Consider the following 27,150-nt stretch of genomic DNA (forward strand, 5'->3'; position numbering starts at 1 on the left):
GTGTCCATTGTTGGCGGTTTCTGCCCAGCTGGGCTGCTGTTCATTGCAATGTGTTAAATAATCATTTATACTCATGCTCAGCACTAGGATTCATTTTTTTATTCTTAAAAATGGAGAGAGCTGCACCAGAATTCAACAGTACCACATTTTATTAAGAGGTAAAACTCATAGGCAGACTACCGTTTTAGCAACATTTGTCTACAGTATTTGTATTGGAGGAAAAAGAGGATGGTGGCCTGGCTTCCCACTTATATTCAGGAGAGAATGAAGTCATCTCATCATCTCCTTTGTTCACATTTTTCTAAAGAGACCATGTCTGGTAATGAGCCATCTCACATCCTCAACCTTGCTTTCAAGCACTGTTGTCTGTAACTGTCACACTACCCAAAGTATAATGTCCATTGAAAAAAAAGAAAAACAAAACAAAACAGTCATTGCCTGAGGGAATTTTTAAATTAGAAAATTCACGGACATTATTTATATCACAAAATGTGATTTTTAAGACAATTAAACATCACTGCTTTAATTCCATGGTTGCTATAATTCAACATTCCTCCCCCCATTGAAACAGTTTTATTATTTTAACTTCCTTTAAAATGCTATCACAGGTAGTTCCTTTAAGAGAAAGCACTAAGATGTTGCAAGAAAGGTGCCAACTGTCCTGCTCCAGTGGATTTAATTGCTAGGCGAAGCAGCACACTTTCTAAGGGTTCCATCTGTGCTGGAACCACTCATATGGGACAAACGGAGGTAGGAAGGCAGACACTCCCTGCTGCCTTTGAGTAAGTTCTGGAGAGCTGAATGGAAACATACACTAAACTCATATTGTTGCAAGTCTTGAGGGTGGCTAAATGCTGACTTTACAAGCTAAATTGACACAGGTGATTAATGAGTCCTTCATTAAATAATGCAAAATTTGTTTGAATGATGATGTACTAAATAGCATTGCCCTTGCTGTGGTTTGATTAGTAGAAATGCTCATCAGGGTGGATGCCTGGGATTCTCTCCCAAATTCACTTGGCTTTTTATTGCTTTCCTCAATCTCAGAAGACCAACTGATGAACTGCGGAGACTGGTTCTTTATTTTTCAGGCCACAGGGCATCTACTGTAAAAGGATAAAAAGGGAAGCAGACAGAGAAGGCTATGTGTTCCCAAACAGAAGGCCTCAGTGGTGAGTCAGAACGCAAACAGTTTGGCAGGCCAACCAACTTCAGAGCAGTACAATCTGATCGAGATGAAATCCACTCAAATACTAAAATGGACTGTGTCCAGACATTGCCTTTGCCTCTCTGACTCCATCTTCACAAGGACAACAGAGTATCCTTTTGCTCAATTAACCTCTGACTAAATTCAGAATAAAACAGATGGTGAGAAGCCATAGAAAAAAGAGGTGGAGGCCTTTTGTACCTCCGTCCTGGGCTATTGATTTTCCAGTAAAATATATTTCCTCCATTTCCTGGAAAGGCTTTAGAGTGAGTTCATTTTTATAACTCTGTTTTCCATAAGGGAACAAGTCATATAAGTCTGAAGAAATTATTTTAAGAGGCTAAAATGCATAAACAAAAGCTGGAAACAGAGATACACCCCATGATAAAGGAAGATTATAATGGCCCCAGGAAACCTTAATCTAAGCAAAACCATCATATTATAGGAATTCTGAGATAAGTATATGCCTGCAAAAACGGGTTCATGTTGGTAAACTCCTAGGAGATGGGTAAAGGTAATACACTACGGTATTTATGTCATACTTGACGTATATGGCAGAAGAGCTCGCCTGTTTACATTCAAGTGCAGTGATCAATTTCACCCCTCCAGGTCCTTGGTTTTCACAAAACAAGCAGCACTCTTGCCCTGTGATGGACAGATTCTGCAAAACAGAGATGGACTCTGAAAACTCTTGTCACCTCCCTGACCTCAGATGGAAGATATGGATGAGTTAGGCAGGAAATGGGTAGGTAAAAAAGAATAGGGGATATAGAGAAGGAATAACTGGATAGATGTGTAAGGTAGTTTAGGCTGGTGGTTTTAAAAAAGGGAGGGTGCACAGAGGTTTTTTAGGGCAGTGAAATTACTCTGAACAACACTGTAATGGTGGATACGTGTCATTATACATTTATCCAAACCCACAGAATGTCCAACACCAAGAGTGAATGGTAATGTAAACTCTGGACTTTGGTGCTAATGATGGGTCAATGTAGGTTCATCAATTGTCACAAATGTCCCACGCTGGTGGGAGATGCTGATCCTGGGGGAGCCTGTGCATGTGTGTGGGTAGGTGGTATACAGGACATCTCCAACCTTTGGATCAATTTTGCTGTGAACCTAGAACTGCTCTAAAAAATAAAGTTTCTTTTAGAAGGGTAGATAAGCACTAGAAACGCAGAGAAAATTCAGGGTGGGAGCAAGTGGGTAAATAGATGAGTGAGAGAGAAAAGGGGGGTAAACAGAAGATGGGTGGCAGAAGCAAGAACTACAGGAGGCTTCCTGGGATTCTGATGTGATTGAACGGGTTTCAGATTTCTTCCCACCTTTCCGACCGCACGGAGGTTCTGGTAAGACATCAGCCACACGTTACAATAAAGGAGAAGAAAGTTAGAAAAAATAAATAATACTGGCCCTTACTGATTATATTTTCCTGTTTGGATGTAGGGAAATGTCACCTCTCACTCTGCAGCTAGATGCTCATCCCCAGAGTTCAGTACAGGCAGACCTCGTTTTATTGCGTTTTGCTTTATTGCGCTTCACGGATACTGTGGGTTTTCCACAAATGGAAGGTTTGTGGCAACCCTGCATCAAGCAAGTCTATTGGCGCCGTTTTTCCAACAGCATTTGCTCACTTCATGTCTCTGTGTCACTTTTGGTAATTCTCGCAATACCCCAAACCTTTTCATTATTATTATATTTGTTATGTGACCAGTGATCTTTGATGTGACTATTGCAAAAAGATTACAACTCGCTGAAGGCTCAGATGTTGGCGAGCATTTTTTAGCAATAAAATTTTTTTAAATAAGGTGTGTCCATTGTTTTTTAAGACAATGCCATTGCACACTTAACAGACTACAGTAAAGTGTAAACATAACTTTTATATGCACTGGGAAAACAAACAACTCATGTAACTCGCTTTATTGTGATGGTCTGGAACTGAACTGGCAATACCTTTGAGGTGTGCCTATATTAGGATTATTGTGAGTCTGGCCTATTTGTGGCAGCACGAGGGACTGCATTCTTACATTGGGCTGCACCAGTTGCAATAAATAAGAATTTCACCCTCCGAGAGGCATTTTGATGGGGATAGAAGAGAACGCAGTCCATTCTGTGACCTGCAGGGACGGACTGCAGGCACGCACATTCTTGCCTGGATGAATGTGCTCACAGGGTTCCCCCTGCCTGATTTCCCTTCCAGCTCTTCTCTGCTTATCTAAGTCCTGACATGGCATCAATCCTCTCTCCCATTCAAACTTTCCCTTTATTGGTTCTCAAATTTTAGTTTAGTGAGTATCAGCTCACCTCGGGGGGGATGGAGAGAAGGGGGCTGAGGGGGTGTTAAAAATGCTGTTTCCTGGGACCTATTGCCAGAGATTCTGATGTAACAAGCCAGATGTGGAGACCAGATATCTGCAGTTTTAACAGTCTCCCTGGGGGCTTTCAAATGCAAAAGATCCCCCAACCACATTTGGAGCAACTCATTTTAGGACAGTTTATAACTTGACATCACTGTCTGCCACGTGGCTTATACCATCATGTCTGTCCTGTCTTCCCAGTGAGACCATGGGTGCCAAGACCTAAGCACTGCATGCAAATTAAGCCTGACAACTAAGCTACATAGATTCCTCTTTCTTTTCTTTTCTTTTTTTTAGTTTTATTGAGGTCTAATTGACAAATAAAAATTGTATATATTCAAGGTATACAACTTGATATTTTGATATATGTATACATTGTGAAATGATCACTACAATCAAGCTAATTAACACATCCATCACCTCTCATAGTTACCATTTTCTATTGTTGTGCTTATTATTAATTTTTTAATCCCTCCTGGCATGTAACATCAACTTACAATAGGCAAAGAGAGCCAATGAGAAGATTATTAGAAAAATAATTCAGAGAAAATGATATGCTTTTCCTCAGTAGTAAGAGAAGTTTAACAAATGGCAGTGAATTCTGAGGACAATGAAGGAAGCAAGGTCAGGAGCAGCAAAAGCCTCTAGGCTGCCATGTCCCTAAAGGATGAGCTAAACTCTCATTCAAAACAACGGGCCAGGAGAGGCCAAGCCTCAGTTAGATGCATTAAACATGCCCCTCTGAAGAAGGCAGGAAGGAAGGAAACTACTTTTTGACATGTACTGTTTACATCATCATTCAGTGCTAAATATTTTGTATTTCGTTGATGACTTCCTTTTAATCCAAGGTTTTTTGAGCTTTAAAAAAAAAAAGCCTCATGGCAGATGCAGGTCTGAGTTGGGTACCCCATGCCACTCGTGATGACACCGGAGAACTTCTAAACATTTCAAAACTGATGTGCCACCAGAAGCATATCGAGGCCTAAATGGGGCTGAAATCAGCAGACAATCCCTTGGAAACCTGAAAAAGGGGAGAGAACGTCTGCAGACTTGCAAATTCCAAGAGGTCTCTATCCTGCCCAAGTTTACAGGATACGACAGTTAATTTTATGTGTCAACTTGTCTGGGTCACGAGGTGCCCAGATTAAATAATATTTCTGGGCATGTCTGTCAGGGTGTTTCCAGATGAGATGAGCCTTTGAATCAGTAGCCTGAGTAAAGCAGATTGCCCTCCCCAATATGTGTAGGCATCATCCAATCTGTTGAGGGCCCATATAGAACAAAAAGGTGGAGGAAGGGAGAATTTGCTCACTCTGCCTGACTTCTTGAGCTGGGACATCAGTCCTCTACCCAAGGACTGGAATTTACACCATTAGCTCTCCTGGTTCTCAGGCCTGTGGACTTGTACCGAACTATACCACCATCTGTCCTGGGTCTTCAGCTTACACATGGCAGATCGTGGGACTTCTCAGCCTCCATAATCACGGGAGCCAATTACTTACAGTAAATCTCTTTATATGGATCCTGTTGGTTCTGTCTCTCTGGAGAACCCTGACTAATACACATGACCAAAATAAAGGAAGCATTTGGACTAGCAAGGACTCGCTGAATGCAAGAGCATAAGAACAGGTCTGGTCAGCGACAGTATTGTCAGGGTCTGAGAATAGAAAAATCTCCATGAAGGAGAAATAATGAAGAATACATAATTTCTGTTTAAAATACACACACACACACACACGTCATAGGCAATATATATGTATATACGTGCACACGTGTGCACACACGCGCACACGCACACACACACATAGACATCTACCTCAAAGAAAGATTGTCATGAGGTTCACCAAGATGTTAATAGTGATCATCTCTGAGTGGTGGGATTACAGGTGATATTTATTTTCTTCTTTATACTTTTCCTGAACTGTCTGACTTTTTTAAAATCATTGTTTACATAATGTTATGTAGTCAGAAAAGAAATACTTCCTGTTTTAAAAAAAATGAAGTAAAAATTAGTCACTACTGCCCTTATAGTACTAGCAACAGAAAATGTCTACAATTACTGACTCTTAGAGAGGATAAGAGTTAATATAAGATCATATGGGAAATAAAATTTGTTACATTTTTACCAAAGAAAAAAAGATCAGATGCGGACGTCTTACATGTGGGTGAACTTGATTTTCCAGGTCTCCAAATACTGTGGGTGAGCTAGAATTATTTTGGTTTGTCTAAGGTATTCAACACAGATTGGGAGGGCAATCAGAACACTCAGAACATATTTTGAATTAGTTGCTGCTAAAAATTTGCCTAAATACTCAAAAATGTGAATTAGAAAAAAACACCAACAATCAACCCAAATCCCTTCACATGCATATCTAGTTACAACAACATGTCTAACTGGTCTCAATAATTCAGCAATATTTACACCACAGCTCTACAGTTCCTTCCCAGGCCATCATGGGCTCTCCAAGACCTTCTGTTTTATTAAGTTTGGTTTGAGACAAAATCTATCAAAATTTAAATACATATATATATATTTTGGCTCAACAATTTAACTTCTAGGAATCCACCTCACAGATCTTTTTTTTTTTCACCTCACAGATCTTTATATACTTTGCCAAAGTTACACACACAGGATGTTCACTGCAGAATTGTTTATAATTGCGAGGAACCAGAAATAATGTACATGAACTCCAACAGGAGATGGGTGATAGAAACTACAGTACAGGGGCTTCCCTGGTGGCACAGTGGTTGAGAATCCGCCTGCCAATGCAGGGCACATGGGTTCGAGCCCTGGTCCAGGAAGATCCCACATGCCACGGAGCAACTAAGCCCATGTGCCACAACTACTGAGCCTGCACTCTAGAGCCCACAAGGCACAACTACTGAGCCCGTATGCTGCAACTACTGAAGCCCGCACACCCTAGAGCCCGTGCTCCACAACAAGAGAAGCCACCACAGTGAGAAGCCCATGCACCGCAACAAAGAGTAGCCCCCGCTCGCCATGACTACAGAAAGCCCGCGGGCAGCAAAAAGACTCAACACAGCCAAAAATAAAATTAATTAAAAAATAAAAGAGAAACTACAGTACGTCCAGAGTTGGTATATAGTATATATGGGGTTTACATAATGCCCATAAGAATCACAGAGGTTAGTCTGCCTTGGATAATCCCAGCATTTTAAATTGGTAGACTCAGCAGAGGCAGAGAGAGACTGAAAGCAGAGCGATGGTGTGCTCCAGGTCCGCAGGGAGAAGCAGCTACGGTAACACTTTCACCTACCATTTGACTGTGCCTTTCTGTTAAAAATTAAATCCTTGGGGGTCGCCTGGAAGCTAAAAGTGGTCAGAACCAGAGGCAGGGGGGAATTATGTGAAGGTGGTCAAAAGGTACAAACTTGCAGTTTTAAGATAAATAAGTACCAGGGATGTAATGTACAACATGATAAATACAATTGACTCTGTTGTATGCTCTTCATGACAGTTGTTGAGAGTAAATCCTGAGGAGTTCTCATCACAAGGAAAACATTTTTTTTTTATTTTTTAAATTTTGTAACTCTATGAGATGATGGATATTCAATGACTGATTGGGGTCATCATTTCATGATGTATGTAAGTCACATCAGTATGCTGTACACCTTAAACTTACACAGTGCTGCATGTCAATTATATGTCAATAAAGCTGGAAGAAAAAAAGGAAATAGAAGGTAAATAAATAATTGAAAATGATATAATGTTAAGTGACAACTCAGGACACAAATTGTGTATATAGTATGATTGCAACTATGTAATGATATATAGCTATATAGGTGTAGGAAAAAAAGGCATCAAAATACTGCCAGTTTAAAAAGAAAAAGTGATCAGGGATGAAGAGAGAAGGGAGCCTAGCTCTGTTGGGTAACGTTTTAACCTCGGAAATGTAAGAGGACGAACAGTGACAAAATTATCCCCTATGATTATTGTCCAGGTTACCTATGAAGCTCCTACTTGATTCTTCATGCCAACTACTATTCATGTCATCATTACAGAGCAAATGCACTGAAGAATGAAATTCCATTTTTTGAAACCAAATGTATAGAGAGATTTAAAAACTGTTTAGGGACTTCCCTGTCACTCCAGTGATTAGGACTCCACACTTCTACTGCAGGGGGCACGGGTTCGATCCCTGGTCGGGGAACTAAGATCCCACAAGCCGTGTGGTGCGGCCAAAAATAAAATAAAATTGAAAAATAAAAACTGTTTATCCATGGACACACAAAAGGAGCACATAGTACAAATGCACATAGAGCATTGGGTGAAAATTGAAACTGTATTTCAGCTGTGATGGGGAAGATGACAGCGATACTAGACAGGGAGACTTAGAGGTCATGATGACTTGACCTTTTCATTGCTGACTGGGCCAAGTCTGGAAAGGAGACATGGAGGAAAGCAGAGAGTAGATTAAGGAAAAGGATACGATTTCTTTTTCAAATGGGAACTTATTTTGAGTATTGCACATGCCCTATTTATAGCTAATATATTTTGACATATCTGTGCTCAAGCCAGAGCCATCTCATTCCTCCCTCTGTGCCAAAGGGCAGTCTTCCCTTTGGGCTCTCCTCAAGAACAAGGTTGATAATATTTCAGAGGCTATCGTAACTGGTTGATTTGATTCTAAAATAAAATCACAGTATGCAATCACTTAAAACGTATTGCATTAGAGGAACTTGGGAATTCACCTCCTAACTATCTGGTAAGGCTAGATCTAACTGCTAAATTTCCCCATAATGTCTACATATTAGCTGATTTCTCTTTTGCTGCAGTTTAGTAGACCTTGCTCTGAACCTTTGTGCTACCCTTGAATTTCTCAGTACAGTGGTTGTAAAACTTCTAGACATCTGTAACAAGCCTACAAATAAAAGAGCTCCACTGTCATTAGTGGAGACCCTTGCAATGCAACTTTCTCCAGTCTTCCACTGGTGTCGCCTCAACACATCAGTGGTTCTCCATGTAGAGAGTCAAGAAAATTTTTGTTCATCATCTGAACACTCACCACAGTATAATAATTCTTGGTAAGTGGAGTAGTTTCAAATCCTTTGACAGCCTTGGGGGAGAGAGGTCTCTCTGTGAAAAAGACATTTAAATTATGTTAATATTATACAGGTGTAAGATGAACAGTTTATAACATAGGGCAACTAACATACTATAAATATTGTCAAGTGGAAGGCTCAGTGGAAATGTACATTCCCAAATAAGTGAAAGTATAATCTTACTAAACTACAGCTGGTCAAGCTAGAGGTTTGTTTTTTGTTTTTTGTTTTTTTTTTGCGGTACGCGGGCCTCTCACTGTTGTGGCCTCTTCCGTTGCGGAGCACAGGCTCCAGACGCGCAGGCTCCGCGGCCATGGCTCACGGGCCCAGCTGCTCTGCGGCATGTCGGATCTTCCCGGACCGGGGCACGAACCCGTGTCCCCTGCATCGGCAGGCGGACTCTCAACCACTGCGTCACCAGGGAAGCCCTAGACTTTCTTAATGACAGGGTCAAGGCAAGAATTTCAGTTCCAGTTTGGGCTGTTTCTTCACTCCAGTCTGCCTCTCCATTCAACTTATTCAAAACAGATAAGCAAAGCCAATGCTAACCAAATATGTATATTTGTATCTTGTATATGTATAACAAATATGTATATTTGTATCTTGCAACTTACTATACAAGAATAATAGCAGCCATCCTTTCTTAGGGCTGTCTATTGTGCCAAAACCAAAATAATCAGAATCTTGAATACACTGAAAACTAGCAGAAAATTCTTCTTTTATGTATCATTTTAATATCATTATGCTGTGCTATAAAAAGATGCCTTTCTTTTACAAAGTTCATCTTACCCATATATACACTAATATGTATAAAATAGATAACTAATAAGAACCTGCTGTATAAAAAATAAATAAAATAAAATTCAAAAAAAAGAAGCCATTTAGGTTATAGGTTCTCACTACACCTAATACCCTCTCTGAATTTTGCAAAGTGGTATTACTCAGGTACCAAGGGCCTAGAGAAGAAAGAAGATTTGGGAGAATATGCAGCATGTCCCTGCCTCTATACAAGACTTCTTGGTTTCACAGCCAAACACTAAGCTGCTTTAACACCCCCTAAGATTTTATTACATAATTCAAATAATTTTAGTGCCACATCTCTATATGTGGTTTCTGATGAGTTCTATGAGTACGTAAACACACACTTCTGTCATACAGCATTTAAAGAAATATAGTTTATATAATAAATACTATATCTAGTACAATAACCCACAATTTTATTAGAACTGAAAATCCTAAACAGACCTGACTAGTTTTCAGAATATCCTATACTAGCCCCTCTCAAACACCACAGTACTCTGTGGCATATATTTACACTCTAAATGAAATAAATTTAGGGGCTTCCCTGGTGGCGCACTGGTTAAGAATCCTCCTGCCAAAGCAGGGTACATGGGTTCGAGCCCTGGTCTGGGAAAATCCCACATGCCGCAGAGCAACTAAGCCCGTGCGCCACAACTACTGAGCCTGTGCTCTAGAGCTCGTGAGTCACAACTACTGAGCCCACGTGCCACAACTAATGAAGCCCGTGCGCCTAGGGCCCTGCTACACAACAAGAGAAGCCACCGCAAAAAGAAGCCCACGCACTGCAACGAAAAGTAGGCCCGGCTTCCGGGAAGATGGCGGAAGAGTAAGATGCGGAGATCACTTTCCTCCCCACAGATACACCAAAAATACATCTACGCGTGGAACAACTCCTACAGAACACCTACTGAACGCTGGCAGAAGACCTCAGACCTCCCAAAGGGGCAAGAAGCCCCCCACATACCTGGGTAGACAAAAGAAAAAAGAATAAACAGAGACAAAAGAATAGGGACGGGACCTGCACCAATGGGAGGGAGCTGTGAAGGAGGAAAAGTTTCCACACACTGGGAAGGCCTTTCGCGGGCGGTGACTGCGGGTGGCGGAGGGGGTAAGCTTCGGAGCCACGGAGGAGAGCACAGCAAAAGGGGTGCGGAGGGCAAAGCGGAGAGATTCCCGCACAGAGGATCGGTGCTGACCAGCACTCACCAGCCCGAGAGGCTTGTCTACTCACCCGCCGGGGCGGGCGGGGCTGGGAGCTGAGGCTCGGGCTTCGGTCGGAGCGCAGGGAGAGGACTGGGGTTGGCGGCGTGAACACAGCCTGCAGGGGTTAGTGCACCACGGCTAGCCGGGAGGGAGACCGGGGAAAAGTCTGGAGCTGCCGAAGAGGCAAGAGACTTTTTCTTGCCTCTTTGTTCCCTGGTGCGCGAGGAGAGGGGATTAAGAGCGCTGCTTAAAGGAGCTCCAGAGACGGGCGCGAGCCGCGGCTAAAAGCGCGGACCCCAGAGACGGGCATGAGACGCTAAGGCTGCTGCCGCCGCCACCAAGAAGCCTGTGTGCGAGCACAGGACACTATCCACACCCCCTTCCGGGGAGCCTGTGCAGCCCGCCACTGCCAGGGTCCCCGGATCCAGGGACAACTTACCCGGGAGAACGCACGGCGCGCCTCAGGCCGGTGCAACGTCACGCCGGCCTCTGCCGCCGCAGGCTCGCCCCGCCCTCCGTGCCCCTCCCCCCCCCCCCCCCCCGGCCTGAGTGAGTCAGAGCCCCCGAATCAGCGGCTCCTTTAACCCCGTTCTGTCAGAGCGAAGAACAGACGCCCTCCAGCGACCTACACGCACAGGCAGGGCCAAATCCAAAGCTGAGCCCCGGAAGGTGTGGGAACAAGGAAAAGAAAGGGAAATCTCTCCCAGCAGCCGCAGAAGCAGCGGATTAAAGCTCCACAATCAACTTGATGTCTGTGGAAACATCAATACAAAACGAATCATCCCAAATTGAGGAGGTGGGCTTTGAGAGCAAGATTTATGCTGTATAGCTTTGCTTCCACCATTTGTCCTAGCGTTCTATCCGTCCGTTTTTTTTTTTTTGTTTCTTTGTTTTAGTTCTTTTTTTCTTAATAATTATGTTTTTATTTTAATAACTTTATTATATTTTATCTTACTTTATTTTATTTTACTTTATCTTCTTTCTTTTTTCCTTCCTTCCCTCCTTCCTTCCTTCCTCCCTCCCTCCCTCCTTTCTTTCTTTCGTTCTTTCTTTCTTTCTACTTCTACTAATTCTTTCTTTCTACTTTTTCTCCCTTTTATTCTGAGCCGTGTGGATGAAAGGCTCTTGGTGCTGCAACCAGGAGTCAGTGCTGTGCCTCTGAGGTGGGAGAGCCAACTTCAGGACACTGGTCCACAAGAGACCTCCCAGCTCCACATAATATCAAACAGCAAAAATCTCCCAGAGATCTCCATCTCAACACCAGCACCCAGCTTCGCTCAACGACCAGCAAGCTACAGTGCTGGACACCCTTTGCCAAACAACTAGCAAGACAGGAACACAACTGCACCCATTAGCAGAGAGGCTGCCTAAAATCATAATAAGTCCACAGACACCCCAAAACACACCACCAGATGTGAACCTGCCCACCAGAAAGACAAGATCCAGCCTCATGCACCAGAACACAGGCACTAGTCCCCTCCACCAGGAAGCCTACACAACCCACTGAACCAACCTTAGCCACTGGGGAGAGACACCAAAAACAACAGAAACTGCAAGCCTGCAGCCTGCAAAAAGGAGACCCCCAAACACAGTAAGATAAGCAAAATAAGAAGACAGAAAAACACACAGCAGATGAAGGAGCAAGGTAAAAACCCACCAGACCTAACAAATGAAGAGGAAATAGACAGTCTACATGAAAAAGAATTCAGAATAATGATAGTAAAGATGATCCAAATCTTGGAAATAGAATGGAGGAAATAAAAGAAACATTTAACAAGGACCTAGAAGAACTAAAGATGAAACAAACAACGATGAACAACACAATAAATGAAATAAAAAATACTCTAGAAGGGATCAATAGCAGAATAACTGAGGCAGAAGAATGGATAAGTGACCTGGAAGATAAAATAGTGGAAATAACTACTGCAGAGCAGAATAAAGAAAAAAGAATGAAAAGAACTGAGGACAGTCTCAGAGACCTCTAGGACAACATTAAACGCACCAACATTCGAATTATAGGGGTTCCAGAAGAAGAAGAGTAAAAGAAAGGGACTGAGAAGATATTTGAAGAGATTATAGTTGAAAACTTCCCTAATATGGGAAAGGAAATAGTTAATCAAGTCCAGGAAGCACAGAGAGTCCCATACAGCATAAACCCAAGGAGAAATATGCCAAGACACATATTAATCAAACTGTCAAAAATTAAATACAAAGAAAACATATTAAAAGCAGCAACGGAAAAACAACAAATAACACACAAGGGAATCCCCATAAGGTTAACAGCTGAGCTTTCAGCAGAAACTCTGCAAGCCAGAAGGGAGTGGCAGGACATATTTAAAGTGATGAAGGAGAAAAACCTACAACCAAGATTACTCTACCCAGCAAGGATCTCATTCAGATTTGATGGAGAAATTAAAACCTTTACAGACAAGCAAAAGCTGAGAGAGTTCAGCACCAACAAACCAGCTCTACAACAACTGCTAAAGGAACTTCTCTGGGCAAGAAACACAGAGAAGGAAAAGACCTACAATAACGAACCCAAAACAATTAAGAAAATGAGAATAGGAACTTACATATCGATAATTACCTTAAATGTAAATGGACTAATTGCTCCCACCAAAATACACAGATTGGCTGAATGGATACAAAAACAAGACCCATATATTTGCTGTCTACAAGAGACCCACTTCAGACCTAGAGACACATACAGACTGAAAGTAAGGGGATGGAAAAAGATATTTCATGCAAACAGAAACCAAAAGAAAGATGGAGTAGCAATTCTCATATCAGACAAAATAGACTTTAAAATAAAGACTATTTGAAGAGACAAAGAAGGACACTACATAATGATCAAGGGATCGATCCAAGAAGAAGATATAGTAAATATTTATGCACCCAACATAGGAGCACCTCAATACATAAGGCAAATACTAACAGCCATAAAAGGGGAAATCGACAGTAACACATTCATAGTAGGGGACTTCAACACCCCACTTTCACCAATGGACAGATCATCCAAAATGAAAATAAATAAGGAAACCCAGGCTTTAAATGATACATTAAACAAGATGGACTTAATTGATATTTATAGGACATTCCATCCAAAAACAACAGAATACACATTTTTCTCTAGTGCTCATGGAACATTCTCCAGGATAGAGCATATCGTGGGTCACAAATCAAGCCTTGGTAAATTTAAGAAAATTGAAATTGTTTCAAGTATCTTTTCCGACCACAACGCTATGAGACTAGATATCAATTACAGGAAAAGATCTGTAAAAAATACAAACACATGGAGGCTGAACAATACACTACTTCATAACGAAGTGATCACTGAAGAAATCAAAGAGGAAATAAAAAAATACCTAGAAACAAATGACAATGGAGACAAGACGACCCAAAATCTATGGGATGCAGCAAAAGCAGTTCTAAGAGGGAAGTTTATAGCAATACAATCCTACCTTAAGAAACAGGAAACATCTCGAATAAACAACCTAACCTTGCACCTAAAGCAATTAGAAAAAGAAAAACAAAAAAACCCCAAAGTTAGCAGAAGGAAAGAAATCATAAAAATCAGATCAGAAATAAATGAAAAAGAAATGAAGGAAACGATAGCAAAGATCAATAAAACTAAAAGCTGGTTCTCTGAGAAGATAAACAAAATTGATAAACCATTAGCCAGACTCATCAAGAAAAAAAGGTAGAAGACTCCAATCAATAGAATTAGAAATGAAAAAGGAGAAGTAACAACGGACACTGCATAAATACAAAAGATCATGAGAGATTACTACAAGCAACTCTATGCCAATAAAATGGACAAGCTGGAAGAAATGGACAAATGATTAGAAATACACAACGTGCCAAGACTGAATCAGGAAGAAATAGAAAATATGAACAGACCAATCACAAGCACTGAAATTGAAACTGTGATTAAAACTCTTCCAACAAACAAAAGCCCAGAACCAGATGGCTTCACAGGCGAATTCTATCAAACATTTAGAGAAGAGCTAACACCTATCCTTCTCAAACTCTTCAAAATATAGCAGAGGGAGGAACACTCCCAAACTCATTCTACGAGGCCACCATCACCTTGATACCAAAACCAGACAAGGATGTCACAAAGAAAGAAAACTACAGGCCAATATCACTGATGAACATAGAAGCAAAAATCCTCAACAAAATACTAGCAAGCAGAATCCAACAGCACATTAAAAGGATCATACACCATGATCAAGTGGGCTTTATTCCAGGAATGCAAGGATTCTTCAATATACGCAAAACAATCAATGTGATAAACCATATTAACAAATTGAAGGAGAAAAAACATATGATCATCTCAATAGATGCAGAGAAAGCTTTTGACAAAATTCAACACCCATTTATGATAAAAACCTGCAGAAAGTAGGCATAGAGGGAACTTACCTCAACATAATAAAGGCCATATATGACAAACCCACAGCCAACATCGTCCTCAATGGTGAAAAACTGAAAGCATTTCCACTAAGATCAGGAAGAACACAAGGTTGCCCACTCTCACCACTATTATTCAACATAGTTTTGGAAGTTTTAGCCACAGCAATCAGAGAAGAAAAGGAAATAAAAGGAATCCAAATCGGAAAAGAATAAGTAAAGCTGTCACTGTTTGCAGATGACATGATACTATACACAGAGAATCCTAAAGATGCTACCAGAAAACTACTAGAGCTAATCAATGAATTTGGTAAAGTAGCAGGATACAAAATTAATGCACAGAAATCTCTGGCATTCCTATACACTAGTGATGAAAAATCTGAAAGTGAAATCAAGAAAACACTCCCATTTACCATTGCAACAAAAAGAATATCTAGGAATAAACCTACCTAAGGAGACAAAAGACCTGTATGCAGAAAATTATAAGACGCTGATGAAAGAAATTAAGATGATACAAATAGATGGAGAGATATACCATGTTCTTGGATTGGAAGAATCAACATTGTGAAAATGACTCTACTACCCAAAGCAATCTACAGATTCAATGCAATCCCTATCAAACTACCACTGGTATTTTTCACAGAACTAGAACAAAAAAATTTCACAATTTGTATGGAAACACAAAAGACCCCGAACAGCCAAAGCAATCTTGAGAATGAAAAACGGAGCTGGAGGAATCAGGCTCCCTGACTTCAGACTATACTACAAAGCTACAGTAATCAAGACAGTATGATACTGGCACAAAAACAGAAAGATAGATCAATGGAACAGGATAGAAAGCCCTGAGATAAACCCACGCACATATGGTCACCTTATCTTTGATAAAGGAGGCAGGAATGTACAGTGGAGAAAAGACAGCCTCTTCAATAAATGGTGCTGGGAAAACTGGACAGGTACATGTAAAAGTATGAGATTAGATCACTCCCTAACACCATACACAAAAATAAGCTCAAAATGGATTAAAGACCTAAATGTAAGGCCAGAAACTATCAAACTCCTAGAGGAAAACATAGGCAGGACACTCTATGACATGAATCACAGCAAGATCCTTTTTGACCCACCTCCTAGAGAAATGGAAATCAAAACAAAAATAAACAAATGGGACCTAATGAAACTTCAAAGCTTTTGCCCAGCAAAGGAAACCATAAACAAGACCAAAAGTCAACCCTCAGAATGGGAGAAAATATTTGCAAATGAAGCAACTGACAAAGGATTAATCTCCAAAATTTATAAGCAGCTCATGCAGCTCAAAAACAAAAAAACAAACAACCCAATCCAAAAATGGGCAGAAGACCTAAATAGACATTTCTCCAAAGAAGATATACAGACTGCCAACAAACACATGAAATAATGCTCAACTTCATTAATCATTAGAGAAATGCAAATCAAAACTACAATGAGATATCATCTCACACCAGTCAGAATGGCCATCATCAAAAAATCTAGAAATAGTAAATGCTGGAGAGGGTGTGGAGAAAAGGGAACCCTCTTGCACTGTTGGTGGGAATGTAAATTGATACAGCCACTATGGAGAACAGTATGGAGCTTCCTTAAAAAACTACAAATAGAACTACCATATGACCCAGCAATCCCACTACTGGGCATATACCCTGAGAAAACCATAATTCAAAAAGAGTCATGTACCAAAATGTTCATTGCAGCTCTATTTACAATAGCCCGGAGATGCAAACAACCTAAGTGTCCATCATCGGATGAATGGATAAAGAAGATGTGGCACATATATACAATGGAATATTACTCAGCCATAAAAAGAAAAGAAATTGAGCTATTTGTAATGAGGTGGATAGACCTAGAGTCTGTCCTGCAGAGTGAAGTAAGTCAGAAAGAGAAAGACAAATACCATATGCTAACACATATATATGGAGTTTAAGAAAAAATATGTCATGAAGAACCTAGGGGTAAGACAGCAATAAAGACACAGACCTACTAGAGAATGGACTTGAGGATATGGGGAGGGGGAAGGGTAAGCTGTGACAAAATGAGAGAGTGGCATGGACATATATACACTACCAAACGTAAGGTAGATAGCTAGTGGGTAGCAGCTGCATAGCACAGGGAGATCAGCTCGGTGCTTTGTGACCGCCTGGAGGGGTGGGATAGGGAGGGTGGGAGGGAGGGAGATGCAAGAGGGAAGAGATATGGGAACATATGTATATGTATAACTGATTCACTTTGTTATAAAGCAGAAACTAACACACCATTGTAAAGCAATTATATTCCAATAAAGATGTAAAAAAAAAAGAAAAAAGAAATGTAGCCCCCACGAGCTGCAACTAGAGAAAGCCCGCATGCAGCAACGAAAACCCAACACAGCCAAAAATAAATAAATAAATAAAATCTATTTAAAAAAAAGAAACCACTTAATAAAAATACAAGACAGCGATCATAAATGCTTAACAGTGTCACTACAGACTGTCTTCTCTACCCTCATTTTCTCCTTTGCTTCATTTTGTTTTATGTTCCATTTTTATCTTGCTATATTGTATGCTGCTTTAAACTCTTTCTGGGGACTTCCCTGGTGGCGCAGTGGTTAAGAATCCACCTGCCAATGCAGGGGACATGGGTTCGAGCCGTGGTCCGGGAAGATCCCACATGCTGCAGAGCAACTAAGCCCGTGCGCCACAACTCCTGAGCCTGCACTCTAGAGGTCGCAAGCCACAACTACCAAGCCCGTGTGCCACAACTACTGAAGTCCATGTGCATAGAGCCTGTGCTCTGCAACAAGAGAAGCCACTGCAATGAGAAGCCATGCTCCACAACAAAGAGAAGCCCCCGCTCACTGCAACTAGAGAGAGCCCACACGCAGCAACGAAGAACGAATGCAGCCAAATAAATAAATAAAATTAATTAATTTTAAACCAACTCTTTCTGATGTATGGTGGAGTATAAATAACCAAATATTATCATCAGGACTTGATTTTTTTTCTTTTTAAAAACAATATTTTCTAGTTTTATATCTATTACATTCCTACCCTAAAAAATGCAAACTATAGAAAAGAAAAACCAACAATTAACCCATCACCCAGAGCTAACCATCATCCAGAGTAACATTTTGAAGTACGTCTTCCCATTCTTTTTTTTTTTGCTATTAAAATAGATTTTTTTTTAATTGGGGTATAGTTGTTTTACAATGTTGTGTTAGTTTCTACTGTACAGCGAAGTGAAGTAGAGTTCCCCGTGCTATACAGCAGGTTCTTGTTAGTTATCTATTTTATACATATTAGTGTTCCCATTCTTTTTATACATGTGTTTGTGAACACACACACACAAACACACATAGATCTTTCTTACTTCACCTACAGCTTTGTAATCCTCCTATTACAACATTATTTCATGAACATTTTCCCATTTAACCTTAATTTCTAATTTTTATTATATTTTAAATATCCCTTATGTTTATTTGGCACTTAACTGCTTTTAAGACATTTTATTTGATCTTTACAACTACCCTGTAAGGCAGAGATGATCTCGTTTTGTAGAGGAGGTCACTAGGGTGCAGGAAAGTGACGTCAGCTGCTTAAGGCCATGAATTTGGGAAATGGCAGAGCCAAGACTGAAGCCCTGGTGTGTCTTGACAAAAGCCTGTGCTCCTAACCAACAGGACGTCCAGAGATGAAGCTACTGAAGGGCCCGGTCAATGGCATGAGCAGTAGTTCCCCCCGGAGTTCAGAGGGATTATCAATTTGATCTGGGATGGTCAGAGAAGACCTTGCTGGGCAGGGGGTACTTGATCTGTCCCTGGAGGGGGGCTAGAATTCAAATAGGCAGAGAAGACAGTAGAGAGTTTCCTAGGCAGGGAAGATGCCAGAAGCACAGCTGTAGAAATGGCAATGCTCAAGGCAGTACTGTTCCTGTGACAGTGAACTGTCCAGCTGGGCCGGGCTGGGTAAAGTGTAAATAAAACAAAAAGGCAACAATGAGGGCTAAATCTGGCACTCCTCAATGCCCCAAAACTGGGGCATAACCAGGTTTGGAAAGCTTCATGCAACTTCAAGGTCTGCCTGGATCCACATGGTGGCTTCACAAGGCTTTACTGGGTAAATTTGAGCAATGCAGAGCCACCCAGCCTATTACTTGAGATTGCAAATGACAGAGTCAGGAATTGAACCCAAGTATTGTACTGCCCAGCATGGTGTTCCCCCCAGCACACCATGGTTTTGCACTCGTAGGCATATTCAAAATCGACAGTTACCAAATTCTTTCTGGTTTTTATTAGGCAAGTTTTCTACAATGTACCCTTAATGCTACTCAGAATTCGGTTGTTTTGTGCAATTATGATGTAAACCAGTCTTGATAAAAATGAAACGTTCTAGAGAAACCAGCAAGATGTGACCACCTTTTGAAAGCAAGGCCAAAAGGAAGGGTAAACAGTAATGGAGAGCCTGCCAAGACAGAAGAGGAAAGGAAGGGCCACAGAAACTGGTCACTGTAACTGAAAAAAAATGTTAACTATGTGAAGTAGAACAGAGAAACATGAATTGAAAGAAAACAGTGGCTGCCATAGAGATTCCTGGGTGGCTGAACAAGATGCAAAAAGAGCTGGTGCTTTGATAAGATCAATAAAATTGTTAACAAGGATTTACTGTAGGACTTCCCTGGTGGCGCAGTGGTTAAGAATTCGCCTGCCAATGCAGGGGAAAAGGGTTTGAGCCCTGGTCCGAGAAGATCCCACATGCCACGGAGCAACTAAGCCAGTGCGCCACAACTACTGAGCCTGCGTGCTGCAACTACTGAAGACTGCGCCTAGAGCCCGTGCTCTGCAACAAGAGAAGCCACTGCAACGAGAAGCCCGCACACCGCAAGGAAGAGTGGCCCCCGCTCGCCGCAACTAGAGAAAGCCCGCACACAGCAACAAAGACCCAACACAGCCATAAATAAATAAATGAATAAAATATATATTTAAAAAAGGATTTACTGTATAGTACAGGGAACTATATTCAATATATTGTAATAACCTATAACAGAAAAGAATCGAAAAAAAGAATATAGATATATATACATATAACCAAATCACTTTGCTGTACACCTGAAACTAACACAATATTGTAAATCAACTACACTTCAATAAAAAAAATATTACAGCGAAAAAAATTTTTAATAAAATAAAATTGTCAAACCTCTAGCAAGACTGACAGAGGAAAAAAGAGAGAACACACAAATTACCAATAGGAGGAATGAAGTAGGGGATATCATTACAGACTCTGGAGATGCCCAAAAGATAATAAAGAAATACCATGAACAACTTAAAACACATAAATTTGATAATTAGGTATGAAATGGAGCAATTCCTCAGAAAACCAAAACTACCACAGTTCACCCAATATTAAATACACCATTTGAATAGCCTTATAATTATTCTGGAAATTGAAGTTATAAATTTAAAACTGTGGAAAAAAGAAATCTCCAGGCCCATATGGTTTCAGTGGAGAGTTCTACCAAATGTTTAAGGAAGAAGCCATAGCAATTATTCCCAATCTCTTACAGAAAATAAAGAGAAGGGATCACTTTCCAATTCATTTTATAAAGTCACTATTAATTACACTGACACCAAAACCAGACAAAGACAGTACAAAAAAGAAAACCGCTGACCCATACCCCTCATGAATTTCGATGCAAAAAACGATAACAAAGAATTAGCAAACAGAATTCAGTGATATTTTAAAAGAATTGTATACCATAGAATTCATCTCATGGATGTTGGTTAAATATTCAAAAATCAATCAATGAAACCCATGGTATTAATAGTCTAAAAAGAAAAATCACATGATAATAGCAATCGATGCAGCAAAAGCACAGGACAAAATTCAACACCCATTCAAGAAAAAAAAACTTCCAGAAAAAAAAAGGAATAAAGAGGAACTTCTCCAACTCAATAAAGAGCATCTATGAAAACCCTACAGCTAGCATCTTAACTAGCAGTGAAAGACCTAAGGCTGAATACCTTCCCCCTAAGATCAGGAACAAGACAAGGATGCCTGCTCTCACCACTCTCACTCAGCGTAGCGCTAGAAGCTCTGGCTGTCCCTGCAGCCTTGGTGTAGGATGGGGAATCAATACAAAGAGAAGAAGGAAGACAGATTTGGAAGGACAACCTTAGAAAGTCTTTAAAAATGTAGTCCTGGGCTTCCCTGGTGGCGCAGTGGTTGAGAGTCTGCCTGCCGATGCAGGGGACACGGGTTCGTGCCCCGGTCCTGGAAGATCCAACATGCCGTGGAGCGGCTGGGCCCGTGAGCCATGGCCACTGAGCCTGCGCGTCCGGAGCCTGTGCTCCGCAACGGGAGAGGCCACAACAGTGAGAGGCCCGCGTACCGAAAAAAAAAAAAAATGTAGTCCTTGCAAACAACTGGCCCCATGAAAAAAATTCAAGGGGTGGATGCAAAGAAAAACACCAGCACTAGGTTTCAGTGACAGTTTCTTGCCTCTTGTACCTCCTTTGCCCTCCACCACTGCCTACTCCCGCCACGTGCAGTCCTAGCTGAAACCCACCCTCGGCAACCCGCAGAGAAGGAATAAGAATGTGGACGTTCAGAGGAGACAAGTCCAGTCCCTGGGGGTGGTTCAAAGTGACAGGAGGGGAGAAAAATTTGTCACCCCAAAATGTCTCTTTGGCATGTGGATTATTTTGAGCTGAAAACAATCAAGGCTCTAAAGACTCAGGAAGTCTTTCTTTTCACCACCCCCTTAGCTGGCTAGAGAATTTAGGTAGAGGGCCTGTTCCTGGAACAGAGCTATCAGCAGAGACATATGCAAAGAACGTGTGCTGGGTATGAGGGGGGCAACTCTCAGAGATCAGAGTCCACTCTGTGTCCCACTGTCTCTGTCTGGCCCAGCAAACGTTTATTTACCAAACATTTGCTTTTCCATCTCTATGTCAATTGCCCTCCCGCCCCTTTGAAGTCCCAAACCCCTACCCCCAACATCCTCTTTTGTCTTTAGCTGAAGTTGGTATTTAAGGTGAGGGTTTCACCATTTTGGCGACTTATTCAGTTCTCCTGGGTCTCTCCCATGTATACTTGTTATTAAACTTGGATTTCCTCCTGTTAATATCTCATATTGGCTTAGTTCTCAGACCAGACAGAAGAACCAAGAAGGGTTAGAGGAAAATTTCTTCCTCCCTGATATGACCTAACATGAAAACATAAACCTTTTACATGGTGTTTCTAAGGCCATTAAAAAACTGGTCAATTCAATTCAATCAGTGGAAAAAAAAATCAGTCAACGTAGTGAAGAATTCAAAGGGCTTATTGTGGTGGCCTCTCCCGTTGCGGAGCACAGGCTCTAGGTGCGCAGGCCTCAGCAGCTGTGGCACGTGGGCTCAGTAGTTGTGGCGCACGGGCTTAGTTGCTCCGCAGCATGTGGGATCTTCCCAGACCAGGGCTCAAACCCGTGTCCCCTGCATTGGCAGGCGGATTCTCAACTACTGTGCCACCAGGGAAGCCCAACCCTCCTACTTCTGATGTAAAGATCCCTTTCCCATTAACTCTCGATTCATTCCCCTCCCTTGCTGAGGTACAGATTCCTATGCCTGTTGGTGGTGACAGGTCAAAAAGAAATCTAGTGATAACTAGCTTTCTCTGGACATGAAGCATCTATGTGATACACCCAGAAGATTAAAACAGGAAGTCTAAATATAAAGCCCAATCCTAGTTTTGGATTTTAATAAGTAGGAAGAGTCATTTCTTAATCTGCCTTAATACAAATTTAATTAGCCATCTACCTAATCCCCTCACTTGACATCTATATTTACCTGAAAAGAAGAAGTTTTAGAAGGATTTAATGATCCCTTAACTGAATCAGTTGCAGAAAACAGAACTTGCTTAAAATATCTGCTCCAATCATACTTCCTCAATATTTTCTTGGCATGGACATTTTGCCAGGAAAATTTTAATGCAAAGTCCTGACAAAACATGTAGCCTCTCTCGGTAACAAAGACACAAATAAAAAAAAGAGATATAGGGACTTCCCCGGTGGCACAGTGGTTAAGAATCTGCCTGCCAATGCAGGGGACACAGGTTTGAGCCCTGGTTCGGGAAGATCCCACATGCCGCGGAGTCACTAAGCCCATACGCCACAACTACTGAGCCTGCGTGCCACAACTACTGAAGCCCATGTGCCTAAAGCCTGTGCTCCACAACAAGAGAAGCCACCGCAATGAGAAGACCGCACACCGCAACAAAGAGTAGCCCCTGCTCACCGCAACTAGAGAAAGCCCACATGCAGCAACGAAGACCCAACACAGCCAAAAATAAATAATTAATTAAATTTTTAAAAAGAGAGAGATATAATTTACTACCTTACTGATGTAGTGGCAGACATGACTTTGATGTATAAACAAGTTTATTTACAACTTACCACTGATTTTGAAGAAAAGGACTGAAAATTGGATAAATGGCTAGTTTTCTTATTTATAATGTATCTGACTCAAATGAAATAAAGGAGCAAGGGCCCTTAATATACCTTCTGTAGTTTATATAATGACTAAGTTATTCATACAAGTATTTTTCATGAAGATTCTTGAAAAAATATTTTTAGTCAAAATCGGGTTTACTTTTCTCATGTAACAAGAAATTGACTGGTAACAAGGGCTTCCTAATGTCACCAGTGTCCGGGTTCCATCATCCTTGGTGAGAGGCTTTTATCATCATGGTCACAAAAACCTACTCTATCTTCAGTCTTAAGCTCATGTTGAAAGGTGTGTGTGTGTGTGTGTGTGTGTGTGTGTGTGTGTGTGTGTGTAAAACATTATACTCAAATATTCTATTTCTTAACTTTCTACACTATTACACTGGTGGTTCTGTAGGTCCTCAGAAATCAACCTCCTCCTGAAGAGAGGAAGAAGATGTCCCCAGGGCTTCGGCCATAATTATCTCTAGACAAAAGTTATAGTAGAATCTAAAAGGTAAAAGGCCACTCCCCAAGGGCAAACTTCCAGAGCATGAAGTGCTCTTGTCAAGGGAAGAAAACACTGCACAGCTCTCCACGGCATAGCCATCTGCAGGGTTAAGGGCTGTCTGGGGCTAGGGTTGCTTCATTTGGTTTCTAAGACAATCCTGAAGAACCTGTAGTATCAGCCTGAATGGTACCCCAGGCTACCATGAACAAGTATGTCAGAAGTCCTGACTACTTGAGTGACCTCAGTATTACACATCTGCCCCAATAGTAAGCAGATGGTTCCACGCCTGATTCAACTTCATAAAGGACCCAGAAGTTGTATGGCGGAGGAGTTTAAAACTCCAATTTGAAGGTTTCGTTTCTTTGAGCTAGGCATTTAACTTAGAAATCATTTTCTTAACTCTTTAAAAATAAATTTTCTTTCCTGAGCTTACATAGCAGTATGGACTTCGTGGAAAGAAATTCCAAAGTTGACAAGTATTTTCTAGACCAAGCAGAAAACAGCAGAACATTGAATTTATATTGTCCTTCAGCAGCATCCTAGGTGGGTTTTGGCCTGCTTACTGTTTTGTGGAGGCAAGACTTGGGTGGGAAAGAATTCAAGTCAGCAAAGACCTGACACCTACTTTCCCAGCAAGACCTTTGCGTTACACCTAGCTCATCTCTTCCACGGTCCCCTAAACTCGCTCTGCTCACCTACCACAGCTCTTTCAAGGTTTTTGATCTCCCCAACCAATCACTACAACTTAGATTGTCCTTCTGGGCCTATCCACACAGTCTCCGTGTCTTTGAGGGTTCAGCTCAAGCCCTATCTCCTCCAGGAAGCCTCTCCCGACCTCTCCAGCCACCGTGTTCTCTCTGTCCACTGATGATCTGCTATGTATCTGACCCTTCATCATCCACCACTTCATACTGTCCATTGTCAGTTTCCATTGTCAGTTTCATCTGCAGCTCTTCTCTCTCTCCCGTGCTCCGAATCCATACTGCCAACCTGCTAGAAATCTTCAGAATGATGACTCGCTGGCGCCTCCACTCAACATGTCCAAAACAACTCATCATCTTCAGTACCAATTACCCCCCCAGCACGCACGCACACGCACGCGCACACACACACCCTTCTCCCATCTTCTCTATTAATGGAGTTCAGCATGTATGTCTAAAGCACTGCGTTAGGCACTATGGAGATAGGAAGGTATACAAAGATGAATAATTTCCCTTTGACCTACATGTCAGGAGGAGTTAGGCACCCCTCTTCTGCTCACCAGTCTCCAGAGTACCCTGTATTTGGAAGTTATCATTCAATATGCTAATGAGATCTTCCCCTCACTAGACTATGAACACCATGAGGGCAAGGGGCATGCCTTAGGTTTCTGTGCCTGACCGGTGCCCAGGCCAGAGACTGATAGCCTAGTCCTCTGCTGGCTGGCTAGGTGGATGACATCACATGCCCTTAAGGAGCTCACCACCAAGCTGGACCCCTAGACTTGGCGTCATGCTCACCTCTTCCCTTTTCCTCATAGCTGATTATCAGCCAGTTTTCTTGATTCTATTTTCACAATATCTACTGCATCCATCCACTTTCTCTTCCTCTCCACTGTCGCCAAAGTCACCCATGCCACTATCTGGATTGCTGGGACCTCAGCAGTAGTCTTCACTGGTTTCCCCACATCCTCATTGGTTATCCCCACCACTTCCCTGCCATCCAGCCCCAACACCACCACTAGAAAGATGTCCCTAAACCACGTGCAACCCCCTGCTTACAGCTTGTCATTGACACCCTTCTTAATATAGGTCCAGCTCAAGGCCCCACCCCTTCACTTCACTCACCAGACCCTCAGCCCAAATCCTCCTACCACCCACTCCATGCTTCCCTACTTCCCGGCTTTAACTTAGTGACTCCTTCTAACCTTCTGCCCATCATAAGCCTCTTTTCATCATTCAAGAACCAAATCAAGTGCTTTTTTCCTCTGAGGTTATTGTTAATCACATCGTTTCTTTACTCCTCCAACAGCTTTGTACGTAGAGCTTTGTCTGTGTGACTCTGTCCTATCCTGTCACGGTTGGTTGTGTACACACCTATCTTGACTACTAGACTGTAAGCTCCTTGGGGGCAGGGTCCATGAGGACAGATTTTTATAGCCCCCTCCCCACCAAGTACCCAGGAGATGCTCAATGAACAAGCTAGACAGAATTGAATGACCTTTTGATCCCTGGTCCGAGAAGATCCCACATGCCTCAGAGCAGCTAAGCCTGTGCGCCACAACTACTGAGCCTGTGCTCTAGAGCCTGCAAGCCACAACTACTGACCTGCGTGTCACAACTACTGAAGCCCACATGCCTAGAGCCCACGCTCTGCAATGAAGAGTAGCCCCCACTCGCCGCAACGAGAGAAAGCCCGCACATAGCAACGAAGACCCAATGCAGCAGAAAATAAATAAATTTATTTTTTAAAAAGAGAATTGAATGAAGTGCCCCACAATATTCATTGATTTTACAAATATTTACTGAGCCCAACAACACAGAAAAAACATCTCTGCCCTTGTGGTACTTACATTCTAATGGTCGGATACAGATGGTAAATGAAATAAATAAGTAAATGTACACTATGTTAGATAGAAAGAAATGGTAAACAAAAACCTACAAAAGGGAAGGGGGATAGGGGCAGTGGGAATAGGGTTCAATTTTCTCCTGGGTGACCGGGGAAGGTGCTACCCTGAAGCCAATGAGTGAGCAAAGACCTGAAGTAGGTAAGGGAACCAGCCGTGCTGATATCTGGGGAGAGCATTCCAGGTGGAGGGACAGCAGGTGAGGCAGGAGCCTGTCTGGAACAGGCAACCAGGAGGGCAGTGTGGCTGAAGTGTGATGAGTGAGGGGGAGAGAGGTCAAAGAGAAGGCCAGAGGGGCCACCAGAGGCCAAATCCTGGAGGGCCTTGTAGGCTATTGGGAATGACCTTGACCTTTACTCTTTTTGAGATGGGGAGCCATTATACTACTCAAGTTACACTTTGAAAGGATCACTCTGGATCTACTGAGTTTAAATTAGATTACAGGGGTGACAAGGACAGGAGCAGGGATGCCAGTTAGGAAGCTACTGCAATAAATTAGGTGAGAGATGGTCCATATTCTTCCAGTCTGAGG

General features: G+C 41.9%; 1 protein-coding gene across 10 annotated transcripts in view; it reads right to left on the reverse strand.

Moving 5' to 3' along the window:
* ARHGEF6 (Rac/Cdc42 guanine nucleotide exchange factor 6) overlaps positions 1-27,150 on the reverse strand; it is a 119,106-nt gene that overhangs the window by 54,382 nt on the left and 37,574 nt on the right. For all 10 annotated transcript variants that reach the window (XM_079909834.1, XM_079909837.1, XM_079909835.1 and 7 more), the window contains one exon: positions 8,589-8,659. In XM_079909834.1, coding sequence (XP_079765960.1) covers positions 8,589-8,659 — 71 coding nt within the window. The remainder of the gene's footprint in view (positions 1-8,588; positions 8,660-27,150) is intronic.

This window comes from Stenella coeruleoalba (assembly GCF_951394435.1).
Source record: "Stenella coeruleoalba genome assembly, chromosome: X".
NCBI classification, from domain to species: Eukaryota; Metazoa; Chordata; class Mammalia; order Artiodactyla; family Delphinidae; genus Stenella; species Stenella coeruleoalba.